The sequence below is a fragment of the Lygodium microphyllum genome, chromosome 19 (assembly GCF_053477565.2).
Source record: "Lygodium microphyllum isolate KBCC chromosome 19, Lygodium_microphyllum_v1.1.10, whole genome shotgun sequence".
NCBI lineage: Eukaryota > Viridiplantae > Streptophyta > Polypodiopsida > Schizaeales > Lygodiaceae > Lygodium > Lygodium microphyllum.
The window spans coordinates 4,276,791-4,298,690 of NC_141153.1; the positions used below are offsets into that span (position 1 = coordinate 4,276,791).

Genomic DNA, 21,900 nt, shown 5'->3' on the forward strand with positions numbered 1-21,900 from the left:
GTGAATGAGTCTTACAGTTTAGGGTTATATAAAAGAGGGTTTTACTTTCTATCTTATTCATTGAGTTCTCACATCTCTTGTGCAAGAATGATGGCTAGGCCTAAGGTAGTTCCAAATAAGCTTCCGCTTAGAGCCCCATATTGTGTTCGGTCCCTTGGAGCATCTACTAGCTCAGATGCAACCCCTTCTCAACCTAACCCAGCTTCCTCAAGCCGCCCTCACAAGATTCCTCCTCAACATCCCACAAGAAACGCAAGTGGAATCCATGTACAGTGGCCTGAGAGAAACAAAAAGATATCAACACTCTTTTGATCTCATCATTCCGAATGCGAGCTTCTCAAGACTTGTTCATAAGATTGTGCAAGACCTCTACCGCACAGAAAGTAGGAGGTGGTTTTTGGCACAAGGTCAGGACAGAACTGATCTCTTTACAAAAGAATGTCTTTATGCTCTACATTGTGTTGCACAAGCCTTTTTAGTTGACTTGATGGTTGATGCTCAGTATTGTGTAATACATGCGAAGTGCATCAATATAACTCCCAAGGACTTCCAACTTGTAAGAAATCTTCAAGCAGTGAAGGATGCATTCATTCCAATGGAATAAACACAATTTGTAATGTCATCTTTTTTGGCATAGTATTCTCCTCATGCATTGGACATATGACTATGTCCCAGTGCAAAACTATTGTACGCGCCCTTAAAATATAAATTAAATTTTTACTCTTGTCCTTCGCTCTCAACTTTGATTGTGCATCTTCGTTATATTTCCAACTCTTACTCAGTTTTTGCTAGCAATACCAATTTCAATAGGAAAAACATATAAAAATTTGCTATTTCTTATTGCAGAATTTACTCCTAATGCCTCTATATAGTCTATGTGGTGCGAAGTTTCTAAGGACTAGTAGTCACGATGTTAATTTCGTGATTATCAATCCATCCATAATTTTGGTGTGAGATATTTTTCAAAATGCTAAACTGTATCGGAATGTGATGAAACATTACACGTCCACTCATTAGGTGGCCAAGAGCCTTTTTTTTTTTGGAAAAAAATGCATGTAGACCTCTGGCTAGTGTCTGGAGCCACTTTCCTTTCAAACGCTAGACTTCGTACCAGGGGTCTATATGCATTTTTTTTCCCAAAAAAAAATAATTTGGGCTCTTGGCCACCTAACGAGTGCAGTGTGAAGTTTTGTTGCATTCCGATATAAGGTTATGGATTTACAATCACATGATGGACAGTGCGCATGAAGCTGCATTAACCCGATTTCGAGGTTTAAATGGGTTAAAAGTTCATTCTTCTTCTCATTTTCACATCTTGCTTTCTTTGATTCCTCCATTCTCACACCCCCAATATCTATCTCTTCTCCATCTTACCCTCCTCAAGCTTGCATGGCATGCACCAAGCAAGCATGTCCTCGTTTCTAGCCATGAGAAGGCCTCACACTAAGGCCCACCACCTGGAGCACAAGGTGGAGCCTCGTCTAGTGCAGCACAGCAGGTGCTCCCCATAGAGCACAATGACCACCACATAAGAAGAGGAGATGAAAATCGAGCATTGTTACCCTTCGGGAGATAAGGAGAATCCATCGCGGATACGAGCTTCTCATCCCGAAAAGATATTTTCATAAGATTTTTTAGGAAGTCATGCAAGACTTGGAGCTAAAAAGGATGGGAAGATTTTGAGTGCGAGTGAGTGATGGCCCACCAGTAGGAAGGTGGACTGCTGCAACTATGGAGGCCCTGCAAACAACTGCAGAGGGGTTTCTCATTGACTTGTTCGATGATACACAACTAGCGGCCATCCATGCAAAGTGCATCACAATCACAGATAAAGACAAGAACTTTATCATTCGGCTTTGATACGGCAAGGGGACTCCTCCATAAGTTATGAGATTAATGATACAAGGTTTTATAATGAGGGTTATAGCACCATAGCATCTTGGAAGGCCAAAAAATTTTGTATACTCTGCCACATTGGAATATTTATATATATATATATATATATATAAGTTATTTTGTTTTGTTTTCTTAATTTTTGTTTAACATATGCATGCATCGAAAGTAGTAATATGTACGGATACGAGTTAGGTTATTGCTTATGCACAATGGCAAGTACAGTACTATGCATTGACGTAATTAAATTGGATTATGTTAACGTATGCGAATGTGTCATTCACGTACGACATATTGTCATCACACTTACATGAACCACATATTTATTCAATAAATATTTATTTATATAGACAAAGTAAAATATCTTATATTCATCAAGAAAAATACATGCGATAGCTGATAGTGATGCCAGATACAAAAAGCCGATAGCCAATAAGAACTCTCATTCATTCCTTGGCTTTTTCATTGGTGGAGAGGAGGGGCCAGCTTTCGGTGAAAATAGAAGTTCCTTCTTTACTTCAAAAATGATACGCTCCCCCTTCAGCTCTTTCTCTAGCAGAAGCAAATCTGACACTTTAGCAAGGTCACCTAATGTAGTAAGCACACACATTGCTCCACCACGTGTTTGGTCAAACAAGTAAAGAAGCTTTTACCGCTTGATTAGCACCATCTTCCCCAAGCTAGATGTCACAAGTATTGCTCAAAAGGTCTAAACTTGATTAAAGCTCAAATTTTTATGATTGTTTCTTGCCCTCATGGTGAGCACTTCTTATGAAAGACCACCAAGTCTGCAATAAGGTTGTCAATGTACTTCTTCACAAGATGAATCCTTATGTCGATCCGCATGGCGAGCTCCTCCTTGCCTTGATGCAAACTCATCTATATATAGTATGTCCTAAATGACAAAGTCAAATCAAACAATATATTTAGCAACTAACCTAGAGTTATCAGAAAGCGGCAAAACTTGACGGTAGGGTGCATCGAGTCTCCCATAGTCCACTAGTGAAATCTTGGCAAAAAATGATGCCTATAGCTATCCTGTCCGAAGTCTCTGGTATTTGGGGCCACTTTCTAGGACCCGTATAGAAAGTGGCCCCAGACACTGGACTTTATACAAGGTAGCTGCAGTCAACATTTTTGGCCAAGATTTCACCGGTAGACTCCAAGGGACCAGATGTACCCTACTGTCAAGTTTCGTCGCATAAAAATATATGGTAGTTAGAAATCTCACCTTCTCCAAATCATCTTGTATCTTTATTTCCTCATGTATCAGTGAGGCACCTCTTTGGGAACAGGGATCTACAAACTCCTTGGTAGGAAGTTGGGGCCCTGGTCCGAACAGAACATGGTGTAGTGCTTCAAATCTAGCATCCGGCACAAGGTAATCTTCTTCAACTGAGGTAATATGATCATGTGCTACTATGATGGCACTTACTGTATCTAAGCTTGTGCCATCATATCTTCCAATCTCTGCCATCGTTGGATGCACATCCATGTAATCATAATCGATCAGGTCTTCCATCGAATCCCTAACTAGGATGGAAAATAACTATTCTTCCTTCATTTCCAAGTATTGTAGCACATCTGATAGAAGTAAGTATTGTACACCATCTACTAAATTAATGAGCGTCAAGGAGGCAAGGTTGGGTTTGTCGACTTGTGGCTGTTTTGAAGAAGATGGCACCATGAGAGCCAACCCTTACTCTACCACCACCCGATGTTCCTCTTCAACATTTATGAGCTCTTCAATTGGTTTTTATCTTGTGTATGTGATAACAACAACCTATGGAGTTGTATCTTCATCACTCTCCTCCTCTAGGGGTGTATCCAATGCAAGGAGGTAAATTTTCAATGCGCAATCACACTCCATGAGATCCAAAGGTGTTGTACCTGGTGCACTGCCCATGGGAACAATGCATACTCTGTGCGAAGGATCCACATGGTCCAGACACCTATTCACCACTTTTTGGTGATTCTTCCCTACCTGAAATACCATGAGTTGTTCCAGAGGCACCCAAGTCATGTCAGATCCCTCAATCGAGTATGTGCAAGTAGCAATGGTGCTCACAAAGTCTTCAAAAACCTGAAGGGGGGATCCAACGATGAGAGCACGCTTTCAATGTTGAAGTTCTTAGAGAAAACTTGAAATATCTCATTGCCCTGGCTGGCAAAGATAGCATCACGGATCCACTCATCAAAGTGTGTGTGAGTATCCATCGTAACAGGTAGGAGGGATGTGGTGGATATAAAGAGATGAAGAGAGAAAGTGTGAAATTAAATAATGAAACAAGAACTAAACTAGCTCTACCTTAAAAACCTTAAGTTTTAAACCATTAAGGGTTGTTTGCATATGATATTTAGTTATGGCTCAGCTTACGTCTTTGTAAATTTTACATGCATATGTAAATGTGTTGATGTGAAAAGTGTATAGCAAGTGTATGCTTTTACATAAATACCATAATTTTTAAATATTACAAGTTTGCAAGTGGCAATATTCCATTAGCCAAAAAAATCCATAAATTTACAAGTGTTGGATATTACAACTTGTGGTGTTGGAATTTTGAGGGAGACTCTACAATTTCTAAAATATGTGGAGGCACACACTTTCCGCTGGTAACAGTATCCTCAGCTCGGCTTCGAATTTTCCTACCATCTAGTTTAAAATAGAAGCTAACACGTGGATTCTACATTAACATTGTAATTTCATGACGCATTATACTCAAGGGCCAATCATCCTCCATTTGCAACACTTAGGGCTTGTGGCCCTCACAAATGACAGTAACATTCACAGCTGCACTTTCACGTGTGCCTTGATCAAGGCACATCCTCCATCTACGATACTTGAATACTAAGCATAAAGTCTGTCATGTGACAAAGTACCTGTAATTGGAAAGGAAAGTTAGCTGATCCATCCCAAATTAAGATAATGGTCAACTAAGAGAGAAAAGTTTTACCTAAAAGCTATGTCCCTTATTGTGACTCGACACTCCACTGTGTCAGGACTGTAAGTCGTTTTTTATGTCCAAGTTTTGTCTAGAATCCTTGTTACATAATCCTCCGATGCACTTTTTATGACGTATTTGCTTTTGATATATCTCAAACCCTTACATTCCTTGAACATATGTGCAAAAATTGCAATTGGTATAAACCATCTTAGATGTACATTCTTTGAGCCAGTGCTTGGCTTCATAGAGTTCAATATGTCTGTTGAAATTTTTGTGCTACACATATGCAAAATGTCGCTACTACACAATGGTCACTCTATGCTATTGAGATTTGATATGTGTATAGACTCAAGGGTTCCATATTCTCGACCCCCCTTGGGAAATATGTACTTGGAGTTATAGAAAAAAACAAGGTCCTCTACGAGCTGCTTAGTTGTACTCCCCTCAAAGAGCAATCTATCAATTTCGAGGTGGTAACACTTAAAAGAACCTGTGAAACTCTTGATATTTTGCTACTCACAGCAATCAGAAGGGTATACTTCTATAAATATGAGACAAGAAGTTACGTAGATATCATGAAATTTCTCATTCTCAATGAGTTGCAAATACTTACTGTTTGCAGTTTTTCGTTGAACAGGCATGGTGGGCACAATATGTATTTGTTTTTGCATGAATACATGTTGTATAAATTCCTCTGTTACAAGGTGAGAATTAACATTCCTTTGTCTGAGAGCTAAAATTTTACCCTTCGAGTGCTTTGATACATCTGCAATTGTAGATGCTTTCACCTTGAAAGCCTCCTTCATACTTGGACGCATATGTACCCAAGACGAGCAATGATACGTATCAGTGATCCAATTCCCTTCTTCATCTTTTCTCTTACATACTTCTATCGAGAGAATGCTTGTTCTTCTCTCATGCATTATAATCTAGGCATTAGATATAAAGAAATATGTATTAACCCCTAAAAAATAAGCATTTTAAGTCTGTCTAGTAATCACCAATATGCCATACAAATCAACATGGCATTAAGAGATGTTTACACTTTTGTAAACAGACACAAACATCAATATCAAAACACATGTGGATATGTACATCGATACAAAGTATAGATTCAATTTCAAGGCATCACTTTAATCATACCATCATTTACATGAAATATAATTAAAAGAATAGCATAAGAATACTCAGAGAATTTTACCAATAAATTATATTATAATGAATATGAGTCTGATTTGACTCACTACATTGTATGAAACATGGGTATTATAGAGTAGTTGTTACAAGAATAGCAGCCACATAGTATGCAAATCTTAATAGGCACATTAAATTGACACCTAAGATATTCTATTACTCAACACATTGTGTATTATATGGATGATATGATATAAGAGTTTCATGGATCATTGCCAATTGGCATGGAGATTCGAATGGACACACAGGTGCAATAAAGTAGAGGATTTTCGAACCATCGACTTCGAGTAGATTTGTATCCTCTAGCATAAAGGAATCACTCACCACATCAAAATAGTCGATCGAGAATTATGTGCTTCACCTAAAGCTTGTACAATACCTGCATGTACAAAAAAATACCTATATGAATCCCTTTTAACAAAAATACTTGCATGAATCCATTTTAACAAAAAATATCTAGATAATTGCATGAATAGAAGCAATACAAAATAGGGCCAATTTACCAATAAGCTGATTTGTTGAAGATAAGATTGAATCGTTGTTGATTAAAACCCATTGCAAATGGACAAAAGATAACATCAATCCCATCAAACACAAAAGTCACTAATTAAATGAATAAATTTTGGCACCAAAAAATATGGTAGATTTACTTGTAATTGAGCTACAGAATCTTTGCTCTACCTTATGTTAAGTGCTACAACAACAATTGATTCTTAAGTTAGAACTAGCATCAAACCCTATTAAAGATAGTAGAAAAGGGAAAATGCAGACATGAAGAAAGAGAGTGTGTGTGAGTACGCATGAGAGAGAAAGAAATGAGCACCTATCCAATCTTGCCCAAATTGATCTCTACAAAAGACAATAGCAAGAGTTAGTATTTATATGAAGGTATACTTTAAAAACAGTAGAAAAGAGGAATAATAGAGAGAGAGAGAGAGAGAGAGAGAGAGAGAGAGAGAGAGAGAAATGAGCACTTATATAATGTCACCCAAAATTATCTCTGCAATAAAACAACAACAAAGGTTAGAACTAACATAATGTTGTATTGAAAAGATAGCAGCAAAAAAAAAAACAAACAGAGGGAGAGAGAGAGAGAGAGAGAGAGAGAGAGAGATAAACACATTTGTTTCTTGCCCCAAATAAACTCTGCAAGAAAACAACCATTAGAACCAACATCAAATTCTATTGAAAACACAACATAAAAGAGAAACAACACATAGAGAGAGGGGAGAGAGAGAGAGAGAGATTAGCACCTCTACCTCCCGCCCAAAACAACCTCTACAATAAAACAACAATAAAAATAAGAAACAATATCAAACCCTATTGAAAAAATATCAAACAAGAGAAAATGCAAAGAGAGATGGGCACCTGTGTTTTGCCTAAAATCTGGAGCTGTATGGAGAAGAAAGTGCAGAGGTAAGTAGAACACTCAAAACCTTGATTAATCTCACTAGGAAGCTTCAATGGAAATGAAAATTCACAAGTATAGAGAAGAGAGGGAAAGTGGTCCGTTGCTCAATTTTTGGGTCAAATTGAGTTTGTGAGAGGGGAAAAAGCGAAATTGAAAATTCTCAAAAAAAGGGGGAGAAATATGAGATGAGAGAAACTCAAATTTTGTGTACTATTCATTCTCCCTTTTTTTAAATCCCCCACTATCCCTTTTTTTAATTAAAAAACCCAAGATTTGGAGAGACAAGATTCACCCTCTATGGATGTCAACATCTAGCCTTCCTATTGGACAATCCAAAAGGCCCACGTCTTAAACTATATTATTTTTAAGGGCCCATTTGTGAGTTCATTTTTTTCCTAATGTTAAGGATGATGACTTTGGTATCGCTGAAATTAAATCCATGCTACAAGTTGAGTTTAAAGTGAAAGACTTAGGATAGCTAAAGTATTTTCTTGGCATTGAGGTAGTAACTACACCCCAAGGAATTTGGTTGCTATAGAAGTAGTATGGACTATGACTCACAGCGCATTCACCTTGCCATTGCAATGTCCAGATAGTGTGACGGCTTTCAGCAAGGGTAGCACAGCCCCATCAAAGCCTGGAATGCCAGCGATGGAGGAACGTAATGTAAGGTCTAAGAAGGGGGGTTGTAACTTGACCCATCCTGTGAAGACAAGTTGGCTACATCCTAAAGGAGACACATTCAAGACCATTGAGCAGGAGCTCAAATGGGTGCCCAAAACAACAACACTAGCCGCCTAGAAGCCAACCCTCACAAACCCATGACCACATAATATCACATCTAGGCCTAAAAGGCAAAGCTAGCGCTATCGAAGTAGACGAACAATCAAGCCACAATGGGTACCCAAAGACCTATTGCGCGTTCAAGGCACTATGAAGGCAACAACTGGATTTGGTTGCCCAAGTCTAGGAATGGTACATGTGCTTCTCAATCCAAACCCTCATGGAGTCTATCAACCAAAGCTGCAACCAGTCGGCCCTAGGTCAACTCAACCTAACACTTCTAATGTCCCAATTGCTCCACAGGCCAAGAGTAGTATGTCAACCGAGCCGCAAGACCAATCTATCATACAAGTGGCTGACAAACTCCCCAGTGAATAGCCTAGAAGACAGGCATCAATAGTTGAGCTATCTAGCTCAACCAAACCTCAACCTCTCGCAGACCTCAAACCCTCCTATAAGCGTAAATCTATCCTTACAATGGCCATGGACCTAGCTACAAACACGAGGAATGATTTAGTCAGTTACATCAGATACTTGGATGCCATGTTCACCACGCTAGCCCAGGAACTATGAACAGTTGGACTTAGGCCTCCTCAATAAGACATTAGTAATGGAAATGCACTCCTTACCATACACTTGGGAGAACTATGAGGTCGTGTTCGTCAAGATTCTTGAAGTAGCCAAGGAATTTTTTGACAATGAGATCTCTCGAGAGCAAGCTTGCACACAACGACTAATCCCATCACATCGCAGGAGCAAAGTCATTGCAATAGGCCAAGAGCTAGAAGAGCTCATAAAGCTAGCCAACTCTAACTCCTCCTTGAGGAAATGGTATGCTCTCCGACTTCAATGGGAGCAAAAAGGCTGCCAAATCATGACTAACGTTGAACAATGACGTGCCATCAAAACCTCGGAGTATGACCCCACTTATGTAGCTCAATCTCCTATAGGGTGTTGACCACCATTCGTAGCCAACCCCTAGAAGAGCACTCCTGATCCATCTATATTTAGATCGCATTCTGATTGAGAAGGAGTTGCACATTTCCATTCAAATAGACTTCAGTGACTTCCTCACATATGTTCTCACCTACATCACTCAAGTAGGCATCTTTCCTTTCAACATGGATAGCTATGCTAATCCAGAATGCAATCTCAACTTCTATGATTGGCTCATGCGAAAGTAAAACACTGTGAACACACGTTCAATGCCCTTGAGCTCTCAAGCCTTAATCCTAGGAAGGATTCTTCTCAATTCCAAAGGGGAGGGGGTAATGTGAAGCAAACATGTAAGATGAATGTAACACATGTAAGATGAATGCCAAAAGTGAAAAGGAATGGATAAAAATCAACTTGTGATGGAGGAAAAGTAACAATTTTTTTTTTGCGAAAAAGCATGGACTAGCTAAGAGAAAATTTCTCTTTCTTTAATTGAGCATTTCAATTTCCATAATCATTTCTTTCATTGCCTACATGTCTTTCTGCAAAAATGATATGAAGAATACTATTGGTGGTGAACTATGGTATTATGATAGGTACCCATAATGGCAGGCCAAAAGAAAATCAACAAACTTCCATTCTGGGAGGAGGAGCAAGCGAAGTATGGCCTCTCAGTGGAAACAAGGGCCTACAACCAATTCGAATTCAGGCACATCTTGAATTTGAAAGACATCATAATGGAAGAGCCAACCATCAAGCAATTGGTGAAGCAGTGCAAGCTGCAGGAGTACATGCAAAATGTGGGCCAAGTTGTCGACTATGAGAAGTGCACGGAATTCCTTCGAATCTTCAATAGGAACCATGTCACTGTCATGGTACATTTAGGGAACGAAGCCCGCTAAGTAGAAATTAAACTAATCCCTAAATTGGTATAGAAATCACTGGGCCTACCCAACAAAGTGGAAAGATGGCCAAAAAGGGATGTGTACGACATGTTGGGAATGGACAAAGTGATAGTCCACACCAACAACGGCATCAGTCTAGCTGACATCCCTGACCCCAAAGTCCAAATTCATGCCAAAATGGTGCATGCCCTATTCTCCATCCAAAGGTACAATGCATTGATGAACAAAATCAACGTGCCAATGTTAGAGAGCATTGTTGCCCAGTCCTTCGACGAGGTAAACCTAAATGCTTCGTGAGAAAGATGATAGAAATGTCAGTAAAAGCATTGGCCACTAGCGGAAGACCCGCGGGGGGAGAGTCTTCGAACTCCAAAGCTAGAAAGTCATCATCGTCAAAGGCCTCTACCATTGGCTTCGGAGGGGTCTGAGAGCCTTCATAAGAGAGGCACTAAGGAAAAGACAAGAAGAAAAGGCAGTCAGTGAGACACCAGATAGGTCCCCTCCGCACCCAAGACATGAGCAATCCACCGAAAGAATTGTGACTGAGGAAGGAGAGCAAGAAGCACAATCTAGCCAAGGAAGGGCCAATAAATCAAAGAAAGAGACTACACAAAAGAAGGCCAAAGAAGAGAGTGGGAAGAAAGAGAAAGTAGACCTACACGGAGCCTAAAGTAAGTCCAAAAGCATGTAAGAACGAAGAAAGAGAAAAGAAAGGGACGAGGCAAAGAGAATAAAATAGGAATCCAGGAAAGATGAGGAGGAGAGAAAGAGAAGAATTGAGGAGGAAGATGTGGAGCTCAGGAAAAAAAAGGAAGAAGACATAGCCCTAGCTATCCGCCTCTCAATGGAGCAACCTTCAAGGCAAGAAGAGCTAGTTCCCATGAGTCCACCTAGAAAAGAAGGTACAAGCACTAGCTCCAAAGCACCCAAAAGATTCCCACACTAGTGACGGAGGGAAAGGGCAAGGGTCTAATCAACCCCATCCCACCCGTCCTACTGCCCGTCACCCCAGTCTCACTGTACCCACCCAAGACTCCTCTACCACGATGGATGTTAGCAATCTTGTGGCCTGGGTGCAATTCTTGGTCAATAAAGAGACAACTCAAGGTACAAAGTGCAAGAACCCCTATGATGGGAGCAAAAAGACAGTCAGTTGGTGCTATAGATGTGGAATCCAAATGGGATCCCAAAGGGAGAAAATAAAGGCATCTACAACCACTAGTCCCACTGCACTGCCATTGTCTACAAACTGTGATGACTACATACATGAACTCCTATCATAGCTGAAGTGGGAAAAGGAAGACAAGAAAATAGCCGTAGTTGAGCTCGAGGCCGAAAGGGAGATGATGACAACCTCTCAATTAGAGAGAACCCATCAAGTGGCCATGTATCAAAGAGAGATCAAGGAGCAAAAGGAGAAGCTCGAGGCTAAGGGAGGAGAAGAAGAGAGGTGGCAAGCAAAACTTGTGGCGGAAACACGGAGCCTCATAAGCCTACAATGCAATTTCAATGACCTGGTGGTGCTGTACAAAGACCTACAAAAGGAAAATGAAAAGATCCAAGATGTCGTGGAGCTTCTAGCAACTAGAAGAAGAGATAAGCTGACGGCACCAAAAGCGTATAGAAAATTTAGAACAAAGGATAGCCTCGGAGCTTGGAGAGCAACAACTCTTGGAAAGAGAGATTGAAGAATATGAGAGGAGGCTAAGGGCGTTAGCCCTGCAGGCACAACGAAAGCTTGGAAGAAATGAAGAAAAAAACAGGTGAATGGGTGAACAGGAGCGAAGAAAAAGTGAGTGACTTAGCGTGCCAGCTAGCCCTTGCAGAAGGCGATAGGGTGTTACCACAGAGCAAGGCAGAGGCCGCACAAGTAACTTTGGAATCCCAACAATTCGCCTTCCTCCGCACTCTCGTGGACGTCACACAATCTGAGGAAGAGGAGGTCATTGAGTCATTAAGAAAAAAGCTAGAGATCACCCACAGGGCTCTGAGGCATGGGCTACATGTCCAATCGCAAATTGCAAGGCCCAAAGAAGTAGAGCCACCAGAGCACATGGGAGAAGAGAGGCAAATGCCAACTAAAGACACATGGCCAAGTTTTGAAAGGGGATAGCAAGCTGCGGCTCCTTAGTGGGAGGTTTTTAAGACAAGAACCTACTTCACAAGAATGTCGCCTCCCACTACTCTTTTTTTACCTCAATGCCGGCAAGAATATTTGTGCAATGGCTAGATCAATGTGTGAAAAAAAAAGACACGTAGTCACAGTCACTGCACCTAGGGATCCTCAAGTTAGAAACATTTGGTGGCTTCGATCAATTGGCTCCATCCTAAACCCCTAGCCCATTTTGATTCCTCACTTCAGGCTTAAGGTACCTCAAGGGCAGGGCTTCCAAACATGTCTCCCTAAGTCGTGCACCACACCTACAATGATGCATGAACTGGGTCCTCAAATGTGGGACAATGCCCAAGATCGACCCAACTCCCAGTTCCATTAGTAGGAGCTTAATACACTACACGATAAGGTAGACACACCCCTGATAGTGCACCTTCTTTTCTTTCCAAGTAAATACAAATGCTACAACCCACAAACTTCAGAGGCCCCATCATCCATTCAATTCATTCTCGACTCCCACCACCTCAGTCGGTTGATCACTTTCTTCCCAAGACTAATCCCCGCGAAACCCCATCATCATCGACTTACATGACCGATGTTGCACGACATGTCACCATGTAGCCGAAACGAAGAAAAGGAATACCAAGGCAAAAAGTGAATGAAGAAGCTCATTCTGCTCAGGCAGGAAAAGTGTAGGAGATGGCAAGCTCATAAAAAGCGTGGGGGAGCTCCGAATATTTTGGCGAGGTCCTGTCAAGGATGAAGGATGCTCTCTCAAGGATGAATGAAAGCACTGAATATTCTAGCAATGCTCTCTCAAGGATGAGGGAGAACCTTGGAGGGCTCTCACAAGGAAAGCGCAAGGCACAATGTAATTCATTTTATAAGAGTGCCATGTTTCTTCTGTGCAAGTGGTAAAGTCTAAATAGACATAGGTGAAGGGATAAGGAAACTTGAAGGGAATAGAGAAAAGCCATGTTAAGATCACATCGTAGCAACCTCGGAGGGTGAGAGGAGGGATCTGTCCAACACCATCATCAATTTCAAAGATAGATCCGCCCACCCACCATCCTCTAGGGGGGATCCATCCAACACCATCTTAAATTTCAAAGACTGATCTGCCCACTTGCCATTCTCCAAGAGAGGGATCCGTCCAACACCATCTACAATTTCAAAGGACGACCCAATCCACCCAACGTCAGCATCAAAGAGGGACTAGCCCCAACACCATCTTCAATTTCAAGGGCCGATCCATCCAACACCATCCCCTGCAAACAAGGGCATGTATACAAACTCAAAAAGCCATTTGGCTACACCCATCCCATCTTCCAACTACTATCCATCAGTGCCATGGGACTGGCACTCGACCAGGAGGGAGATAATGTTAACCTCCACACAAGAAAACGTGAAAAAGTGCAAGTTGGGAGATCAAAGAGGTGGGCCAGAAGGAAATCGGACACAACGGAAGAAACAGGAAGGGAAACGGCCGAAAGCATAAGGGCGGCATCAAAAGCTAAGTCAAAGGCAAAAGCGCATTTGTAATTGCAAGGCACCCTTGAAAATTTTGTAAAAGAGCGCCAGGCTCTCTCCTATGCAAATTGTAAGGGTAGAGCCAGCCATGTGAAAAGGGGGATGACCGCCCAAAAGAAATAAGGGTTTTTTATATAAACTCAAAAAGTGAATGAGAAGCTCATTCTTTGGCGTGTGGCAAAGTGGACTCATCTTCTTTTCTTCTTCCCTTCTCCTTTTTGCTTGCTTGTGTGTGCTTGAGAGAGGGAGTGTGGGAGTATGAGGGAGTGAGTGTGTGAGGGTGAGGGATCTTCGAGGTGAAGCTTTCCATGATCTCCTCTCTTCTTCTTTTCTCTTCTCTTCTCTTGTCTCATGTATGGCTATGGAGGATGGAGCTTGGAGGTGGAGGCTTGAGGATGCTTAAGCTCGCATCTCGAATCATGGAGCTACTGGTGTGCTTGAGAGAGGAGGCAACTCATTTGGGCATTGAGGTAAGCTCACTACACCCCGATAGGATCGAGGGTGCGTCGGCTAGGTGAGAGATAGCCATAGGTGTTCACTTGAAATGCCTGAACAATAAGTAGTCTGTGGGTCTTGGCGGTTGTGAGCGTGAGCTCGCCTCTATAAGTAGCTACTCACACAAATCTTGAATGTATGTGATGTGATCTATCATAGAATTCCCTTCATTCATGTGAGCCTTGGCCAACTCCCTCCACAATAAAGAGATGCGAGCCTCATCCCTGTCTAGAAACATCTACTCCAAGATCATCTAAGCTACAGGTGAGGTCTTGTAAGAGCAAGTGTGAGATATGATAGCTCTTTTCACTAATAGAGCTATCAATGATATAGCTCGTGTGTCCCGAGAATCCATCTCTTCTACTCCAGTGTAATAACAATGGGTCTAGCAATAGGCTATCCTCTACCTCTCTCTTGTATCGGGGGAGTTGTATCAAGAGTAGTCCCTACATGTCCTCTTCACCTATGATATAATCCCAAATATCTTATTCCCTACCATAGTCAAATAAAAATTGAAGGGAAGTTGTAACCAAAGCTCCCAACACAAAAGAACCATAAATGACTAATATCCTCTTAGAGACCCCAATGCAAACAAACAAGAGTATTTACTCTACCAATATTGTCAAATTTTGAATCATTAAATAGCCAAATAGTGATTGTGAATGTCTTGATTTTTGTGCCCAAACTACTTTAAATAGCAAGTTGATATTGTAGTACCACATGTAGTGTACCCCTGAAGCCAAGAGCCAAAAGCCCCAAATTTTCCTACATAAAGTTTGAGAAATTGCATACATTCAAATTATCTACCACTAATGACAAATGTTTTTTATGAATCTCAAGATTTTAGCACAAATGGGAGTTTTTTTAATCAAAAGGCCCAAATTTTTAAATGAAAATCTCAAAAATGGTAGGCCACTCAAAAACCCCCAAATTTTTTAGCATCGACTATATGGAATTGACAATTTCTTTGGAATTCAGGATGAGATGGTTAAGATGGGTAAAAGATTGCACACATTTGTGAACACCTCCAAACTCAAATATTAGGGTTTCTAAGTTTTTTTCACCAAGTAAAAATGGTGAATATGAACAAGACAAACTATGAATTGTACAAATTTCTAAAAACCCCCAAATTCAAAAATTAGGGTTTTTGAGCATTTTTTCATTCTGCAAAAAAGGGCTAGTAGGGTTGAGGAAATGGCAAATAGGGATGAGAGAGGTGGCAAGCAAGGTTGAGAGAGGCTATATGTGGGCATGTAGGATTGCCACATGGTTGTGTGTGAGAATGTATGTGTTGGGAAGCTCATGAGACCAAACCTTGTGGTTGGCAACTCCTCCTTCAAAACAACATCTCTTCTTACTTCTTTGGCTAAGTGGCCTTCACTTGGGTGGCACCAGCTAGGTGGTGGTGAGATAAAGTTCTCATATCTAGCTCTAAAATCAAGTCCTAGAGAGAGAGAGAGAGAGATTGAGCTATTTTGCTTATTAAACTATGGAGATTAGGCTAGTCACAAGTGAGATGGGTGCTCACATTGAAACAACCCATCATGATGGCGATGGAGAGCTAATCTCCCACCAATTTACCGTTTTATTGGAGCAACATGGCATTGCACATGAGTTCTAACACCTTGATTGACTCACCCCCGCCCTCTCGAAAGATATAGGCAAATCGCAATAAGCATTTGGTTATGGCTTATTCGATATTGCTGGTAGTCGAGCTTTTGGACCACCTTTGTTCAAGCTGTTAATACGCTGGTGTACCTTCTAAACCACATCTTGACCTTGTTCGAGGCTTTCTTTGGCTAAAAGGCTTCTCTTTTCCATATTTGTATCTTCACCTGTTGTGCGTACATGCACATAATAGGAAAATCTCTCTTTCAGATTGACCTTCTCATATCTCTAAGCTATCTTTTGAGGCCAAGGCTTATCATTTGTATGATCCATAGCTGAAAATATTAGTGGGTAATCTATTGACGGTATGTGAAGATTTCTCTACGGCCTCTGGCTCAAGAATAAGCCAATGTACTTATCATGGGAGTAACTGACGTATTGGCTCACAAACCTGGGAGTCAAGGTCATCCACCCAGGATAGGTGTTGAGGTACCTAGGTTGCCCGATAGGCCACGGGGTGACATTGGCCCAAAGGTTCCAATGGTTTTGGGAGAAGATTAAGAATAAGCTACAAAGCTAGATGGGTCAGACCTGGGGATTGACAGGCAGGCCAACAATTATCTCATCTTTCACCTTGTTTGTGGGTTTGGGTACCATCCCTCGCTTCCCCAAGTCCAAGTGGGAGAAGATAGAGAAGCTCTTTAGGTCCTCTCTCTGGTCATACAAAGACCATAAGCGCACCCCCATGGGCTCAAATTGCAATGTCTAAGGAAGAGGGAGGATGGGGGGACTCGAACCACTAAGAGCCAAAATCAATAGGTTGCCCTTCAACTACCCATTTGTAATGCATAGACAATGGATAGGTCGGTTGCAACCCATCTCTATGCTTTACCATGGAATACATCTGACAGACATTGCATGATTCCACATAATGTTCCACATCTTTATACATGTTTTACCACCAATACTTCTCTTTGATCTTGGCAAATGTGGTCCAAACTCCTCTATGTCCAACCCATAAGCTTTCATGAAACTCCTGCATCACCTGTTGTTGAGAAGCCCTATCTCCCAAAACACGTACTGGAGCTCCTCTCTTTTTCTTTGCATGCTTCCATAAACGTCCATCTTTTACGAAAAACCCATAAGATTTTCTTTTAATCCTTTTGAATTTAGATTTAGACCATTCAGCCTTCTTTGTCATGAGGCTGAGATATTGACCTATTTTCAGCTAATCATCCTCATACAACTCTTCCAAAAATTGTGTTCTCACTGAAGCATAACAATGATGATGCTTTCTCTCTACTGCCCATTTCTTCTCCATGGCTGTAAGCTTTTTTCTTACTGCTGAAATCCCTGCTACAACAGTTGTACCTATAGTAACAACAGCTGCATACTCATTTCTTATTGTCATAAAGTCATTTTCAATAGCTATCACATCATCCTCTTCATCTTCCATCAACTCCTCTTCATCTTCAAACCTCACTTGTGAAAGCATGTTAGCCACGGGGTTTTCTCTACCTGCAATATGCTAAAATGGACAAAGCAATGTTTCAGGCGGGCTTCTTCAGCACCATCACTCTCTAGCAGGCGCTGTTGGGGTGATTGGTGAGCGATGGTGGAAGAAGCTTGGCAGCTGTGGGGTATCATAAGAGCCTCAATATTATGCAACACAGTTTGGTCCATAAGGAATAGGAAGCTCCATGGGACGCTGAGAGCAGGGGTAAAACGACATAAATCAAGCCTTTGAGCAAGTCATGAAAGATGTCAAGAGCCTGTTTTGGTCAATTAGGAAGAAGAAACACGTTTTTAGAATCGCTGGAAAAGCCTTTTTGAGGCTGACATGGAGTAAGGTAGCCTAGAAAGCCGTTAGTTTTGAGCTAGTCTCATGGACGAACTCTCCCTTGATGGAGGTTGTGTATATCATCTTCATTAATATTTAGCATTACCTGTGCATATTCTTTTAATAAAGGTAGAAGAACTGTAGATAAATGGCTCCTGGTTGCCACGGAAGTTGTAGACATAGCCGTCTTATGTTGCTTCGCTCAATCATGCTTGTAAATTGTGAATCATGCATGGATGTGCGGCCTTGTATGAGACAATTGTGCAAAATATAGAAAATAATTGATCGTTACCTGTAACAACAAAGAGAGATTTGTTACATTTTTATTTCTCACTGTTGTATAAGCACATAAATTTACCATATTATTTGAGTTGAAAGATGGACTCGGAAAACTTGAAAGTTTTCAGTAACACTTTGTGAAGGCTTCCTGTTACCTTTTAGGAAAATGAGCAGATTGTGGAGAACTTTGCAAAAGAGAAGGTTTTATGGGAGCAAAAGAAGCTTTCTGACATCAGTATGTTCAACAGATTCAAAGAAGAGGAGGTAAACACTGTATGCACGACAATGCCTATTGTGTTCAATCTACTAGTACTCTCGTACAAATATAGTCCCAACTTGATCTGTTAGCTGGCAACCTGTAAACATTTAATCTTTCTGCATTCATACGTCTCTGAACAGCGGCAGCCTCCATTTACTGTTCTTGTTCCCACTTCTGAAGGCCAGACATCTTTCCTTTGCAAAAATCTGCAACTGGTACCATAGGCTGTTGTGCCATCTCATTGCTAGAGGTCCAGGATATGAGGCAATGATGACTATTGAAACTTTTCAGCCTGAAGAGCCAAGAAGAAAGAACATCATGCATTGAAGATATTTGAGATGGAACGTGAGCCAGCAGGTCACACAACACTCAGAGAGTTTAGCAGGGAAATGACAATCTATGCCACAGATTCAAGGGAGGAAGAGAAGAAATAGGATGTGGGGCAGATGGTTTAGCAGGGAAATGACAATCTATGCCACAGATTCAAGGGAGGAAGAGAAGAAATAGGATGTGGGGCAGATGGTTTTACCAATACTGGCTTCAACCCCAGAAATTCAGCGGCATACTCGAAAAGTTACAGGAGCTGCACCCACATGATAGAGACTAGTGAAATTTAAATAGAGGCTGATGAATCACCTTTCCAAGGAAGCAAAAGATGAGCTTGTCGAGAAATGGCGCTGGTGGAAGCCAGGAGTCGATGACCTTTTATAACAAGGCCTCAGTGATAGCATCATAGTAGATCCAATAGCTCTCCTTGGTAGAAGGACATCAACAATGCGTTGTTGATGGCAATCCGAGCAACGCGGACATCCTTGCCATATAAGGGGGATGTAATTGCGCATCAAGGTGTGGGTGTCTGGTCAACTCGCCCAAAGCACCCAAACAACACACCCTAAACCAAAGGCACTCTAATGTGTGGATCAAGGTATCCACTCGCCCAAAACACCCAAACAAGAAACCCTAAGCCCAAGGCACCCTAACGTCCCCCTTACTTTGTGGCGCTCACAAATAGAGATCCTTGGAAATCTTATAGACTCCCCTGAATGGCTTGAGGGGGAGGCAACCAAAATATCAATGAAAGAGAAACATAATTTGATGCTTGGGAAATCCCATGCCTTACTAGAAGGCAAATCGACATTGCACTCGCTCTCCCATGGGCAGCCCAAAAGAGAACTGACTACAAAAAATGAAATGTGCAAATTGCTACCATCTAGGTAGAACTTTCTTGTGCACCATGTGGCAACACGGTACATGCAAAGCCTCCTCCACTAGGAATCATCGTATAAGCTTAACATCAATGAACACGTCAGTTATTATTGGACACACAAAAGCCAACTTCACAAATGCTAGAGATTGAGGAGCCATATGGATGACCTCCAAGAATGAGGAAGCCATGGGAAGGGGAGATGGAAAGCGAAGAAGCATATGGCATGTAGTCGAAGGACAAAAAACAGTGTAGTAATCCTCTCCAAAGAAGTAGATACAAGACCAGTCATCCAAGGATAACCTTGCAAGTGCAATAAGTCAACTTAAGAGCACCAATAAAGTGCTTTGCCTATGAAGAACTCACTAGGCCACCATTTGTCACCCCACGTATAGTTCTACCATACCATGCTATGTATTGAAAGGAAGGAACTCCAAAAGCCAAAACAAAGATCCCTCAAGGCTTCCAATGTACACTAAGGATCAGTAAAGAGGACATTAAAGTGACACCCCCCGAAAGAAAATTCTAAAAGCCAAAACAAAGATCCCTCAAGGCTTCCAATGTACACTAAGGATAAGTAAAGGGGCCATTAAAGTGACAACTCCCAAAAGAAAAATGCACCCCACCCGAATTGAGTGACAAATTTGTCAAAAAGATGTAACTTTTTTAGTTACTTTATAGTATGATAAATTTTTTTTAAAAAGAGATGATTTGATGTGAGTCAAACAATTGAGCCATGTAATTTTTTTAAAATATATTGGATTATGGAAAAATTTAAAGCAATGTATCCTTGAGTGTCACTTTATATATGAACCCTTCATTATAACTAGGGCTACTTGATTAAAATATCAAAATATCCCAATGTCTTTTATTTGAGCTCTATACAATATAAATAATTTGACCATTAAAAAATATTTAAAGAACTCACTTGGAAAAAAAGTTTTAATGGAGGATTGTTAGATGATACTCTATTGGCCCCTTTACCCTAGGCTTCCACAAGTCACAACAAGATTTGCCAGAAGTCTCAAATCAAATAGTCAAAGTCCACAACTTTTGGAGGCAGTGAAAGGTGAAAAGGATTGAAGCTTGCACAGGAGAGCTATGGTGGGAGAGAGAGAGAGAGAGAGAGAGAGAGAGAGAGAGAGAGAGAGAGAGAGAGAGAGAGAGAGAGAGAGAGAGAGAGACTCACAACGTGGAAACTCCAATAGTCACAAGGTGTGACCAGCCATCCCTTTATTCATTTGTCACTAAAATAATAAAGAATAAAGTGACGGTGATGGGCACCTGCCACCTACAATATGCAGGCGTGGGTACTGTCAGTGTAGTAATACATGGGTGGCTAGGCAAAGGCGCCTTTACCCCAATAACCTCCCACTTAAAGGTGAATCTGCCCCAGTGAGGAGTGAAAAAGAAAAAATAAAAGACAGTACAACATGTACAATAGGATGAGGAAAGACGTTATCTCATCCCACGCCCATCAATCTCCTAAGGCAGGCAAAGCGCTCTGTAAAGAGGATTTTGATGAGCAAATCTGTAGGATTCTTGTCATTTGAGATCTTGACAAGGTCAACAAACTTGTCCTCAATGACCCCGCGTATGAAGTAATACCTTACCTCAATGTGTTTCGTATTTGCATGGAAGACCGGATTCTTGGCTAACTGAATAGCACTCATAGAATTCAAATGCAGTGTAGGGATAACATCAGTACCAAGGTCACGAACCAAACAGCCTAACCATATGGCCTCCTTGGAAGCGTCAGTGGGGCCACAACATACTCAGCCTCAAAGGTGGAAAGAGCCATACACTTCTGTATTCTAGACATCCAAGAGACAGCACCTCCAACATAGGTGGACTTCCTACTATCTGCATATCCTACATAATTAGAGTCAATGTCCCCCATGACTCCTATATCCTGGCTGCCATAGCATATGCACATATCTGTAGTGCTCTTCAGGTACCTCATGATACCCTTCATGGCATCCCAATGCTTCTTGCTAGGTGTAGCTATATAGCATACCACAACACTAACTGCAAAGGCAATATCTGGACAAGTGGCTATCATGGCATACATATAAGACTGCCCACTATGGATGCATAGGGAATCTTGGCCATCTTAGCCCTTTGCTCATCTGTCTGCAGAAAGATGGCATGTGATACCTTCGCATAAGAAGGCAATGGATAGCCAATAGGCTTTACGTTACGTCCTGCATATGGAAGCACTCAAGAACTTTATGAATGTACTCCCTTTGTGACAAGTAGAGGAGTCCCTAATGCCTATCGCGTCTAATCCGCATACCAAGTATATGAGAGGCATGTCCCAAATCCTTTATCTCAAAGCTCTTCTTGACTTGATCCTTAAGAGCATCTAGTTCATCACGAGCTTTCCCTACTAATAGCATGTCATCCACATATAGCATCAAAATAAGAAAAGATCCATCACGGGCTTTCTTTGTATACAAGCATGGATCCATAGCACTATAGCTATAGCCCTGTGGTTGCATAAAG

The 21,900-nt window shown here is 41.3% G+C and overlaps 1 protein-coding gene and 1 long non-coding RNA gene across 5 annotated transcripts in view; one reads left to right on the top strand and one right to left on the bottom strand.

The window, feature by feature from the left end:
• The window catches only part of LOC148019508 (uncharacterized), a 102,420-nt gene that overhangs the window by 53,135 nt on the left and 27,385 nt on the right, over window positions 1–21,900 (top strand). For 3 of the 4 annotated variants that reach the window (XM_087700765.1, XM_087700768.1, XM_087700767.1), the window contains one exon: window positions 18,095–18,196. In XM_087700765.1, the coding sequence (XP_087556891.1) occupies window positions 18,095–18,196 (102 nt within the window). The remainder of the gene's footprint in view (window positions 1–18,094; window positions 18,197–21,900) is intronic. The other variant, XM_087700766.1, reaches the window with a different exon arrangement.
• On the bottom strand, window positions 17,685–19,036 carry LOC148019509 (uncharacterized). Its single transcript, XR_015694973.1, has 3 exons — window positions 18,828–19,036; window positions 18,088–18,483; window positions 17,685–17,945 (listed from the first exon to the last, which is right to left on the bottom strand). It is a non-coding gene; the product is annotated as an uncharacterized LOC148019509 (long non-coding RNA).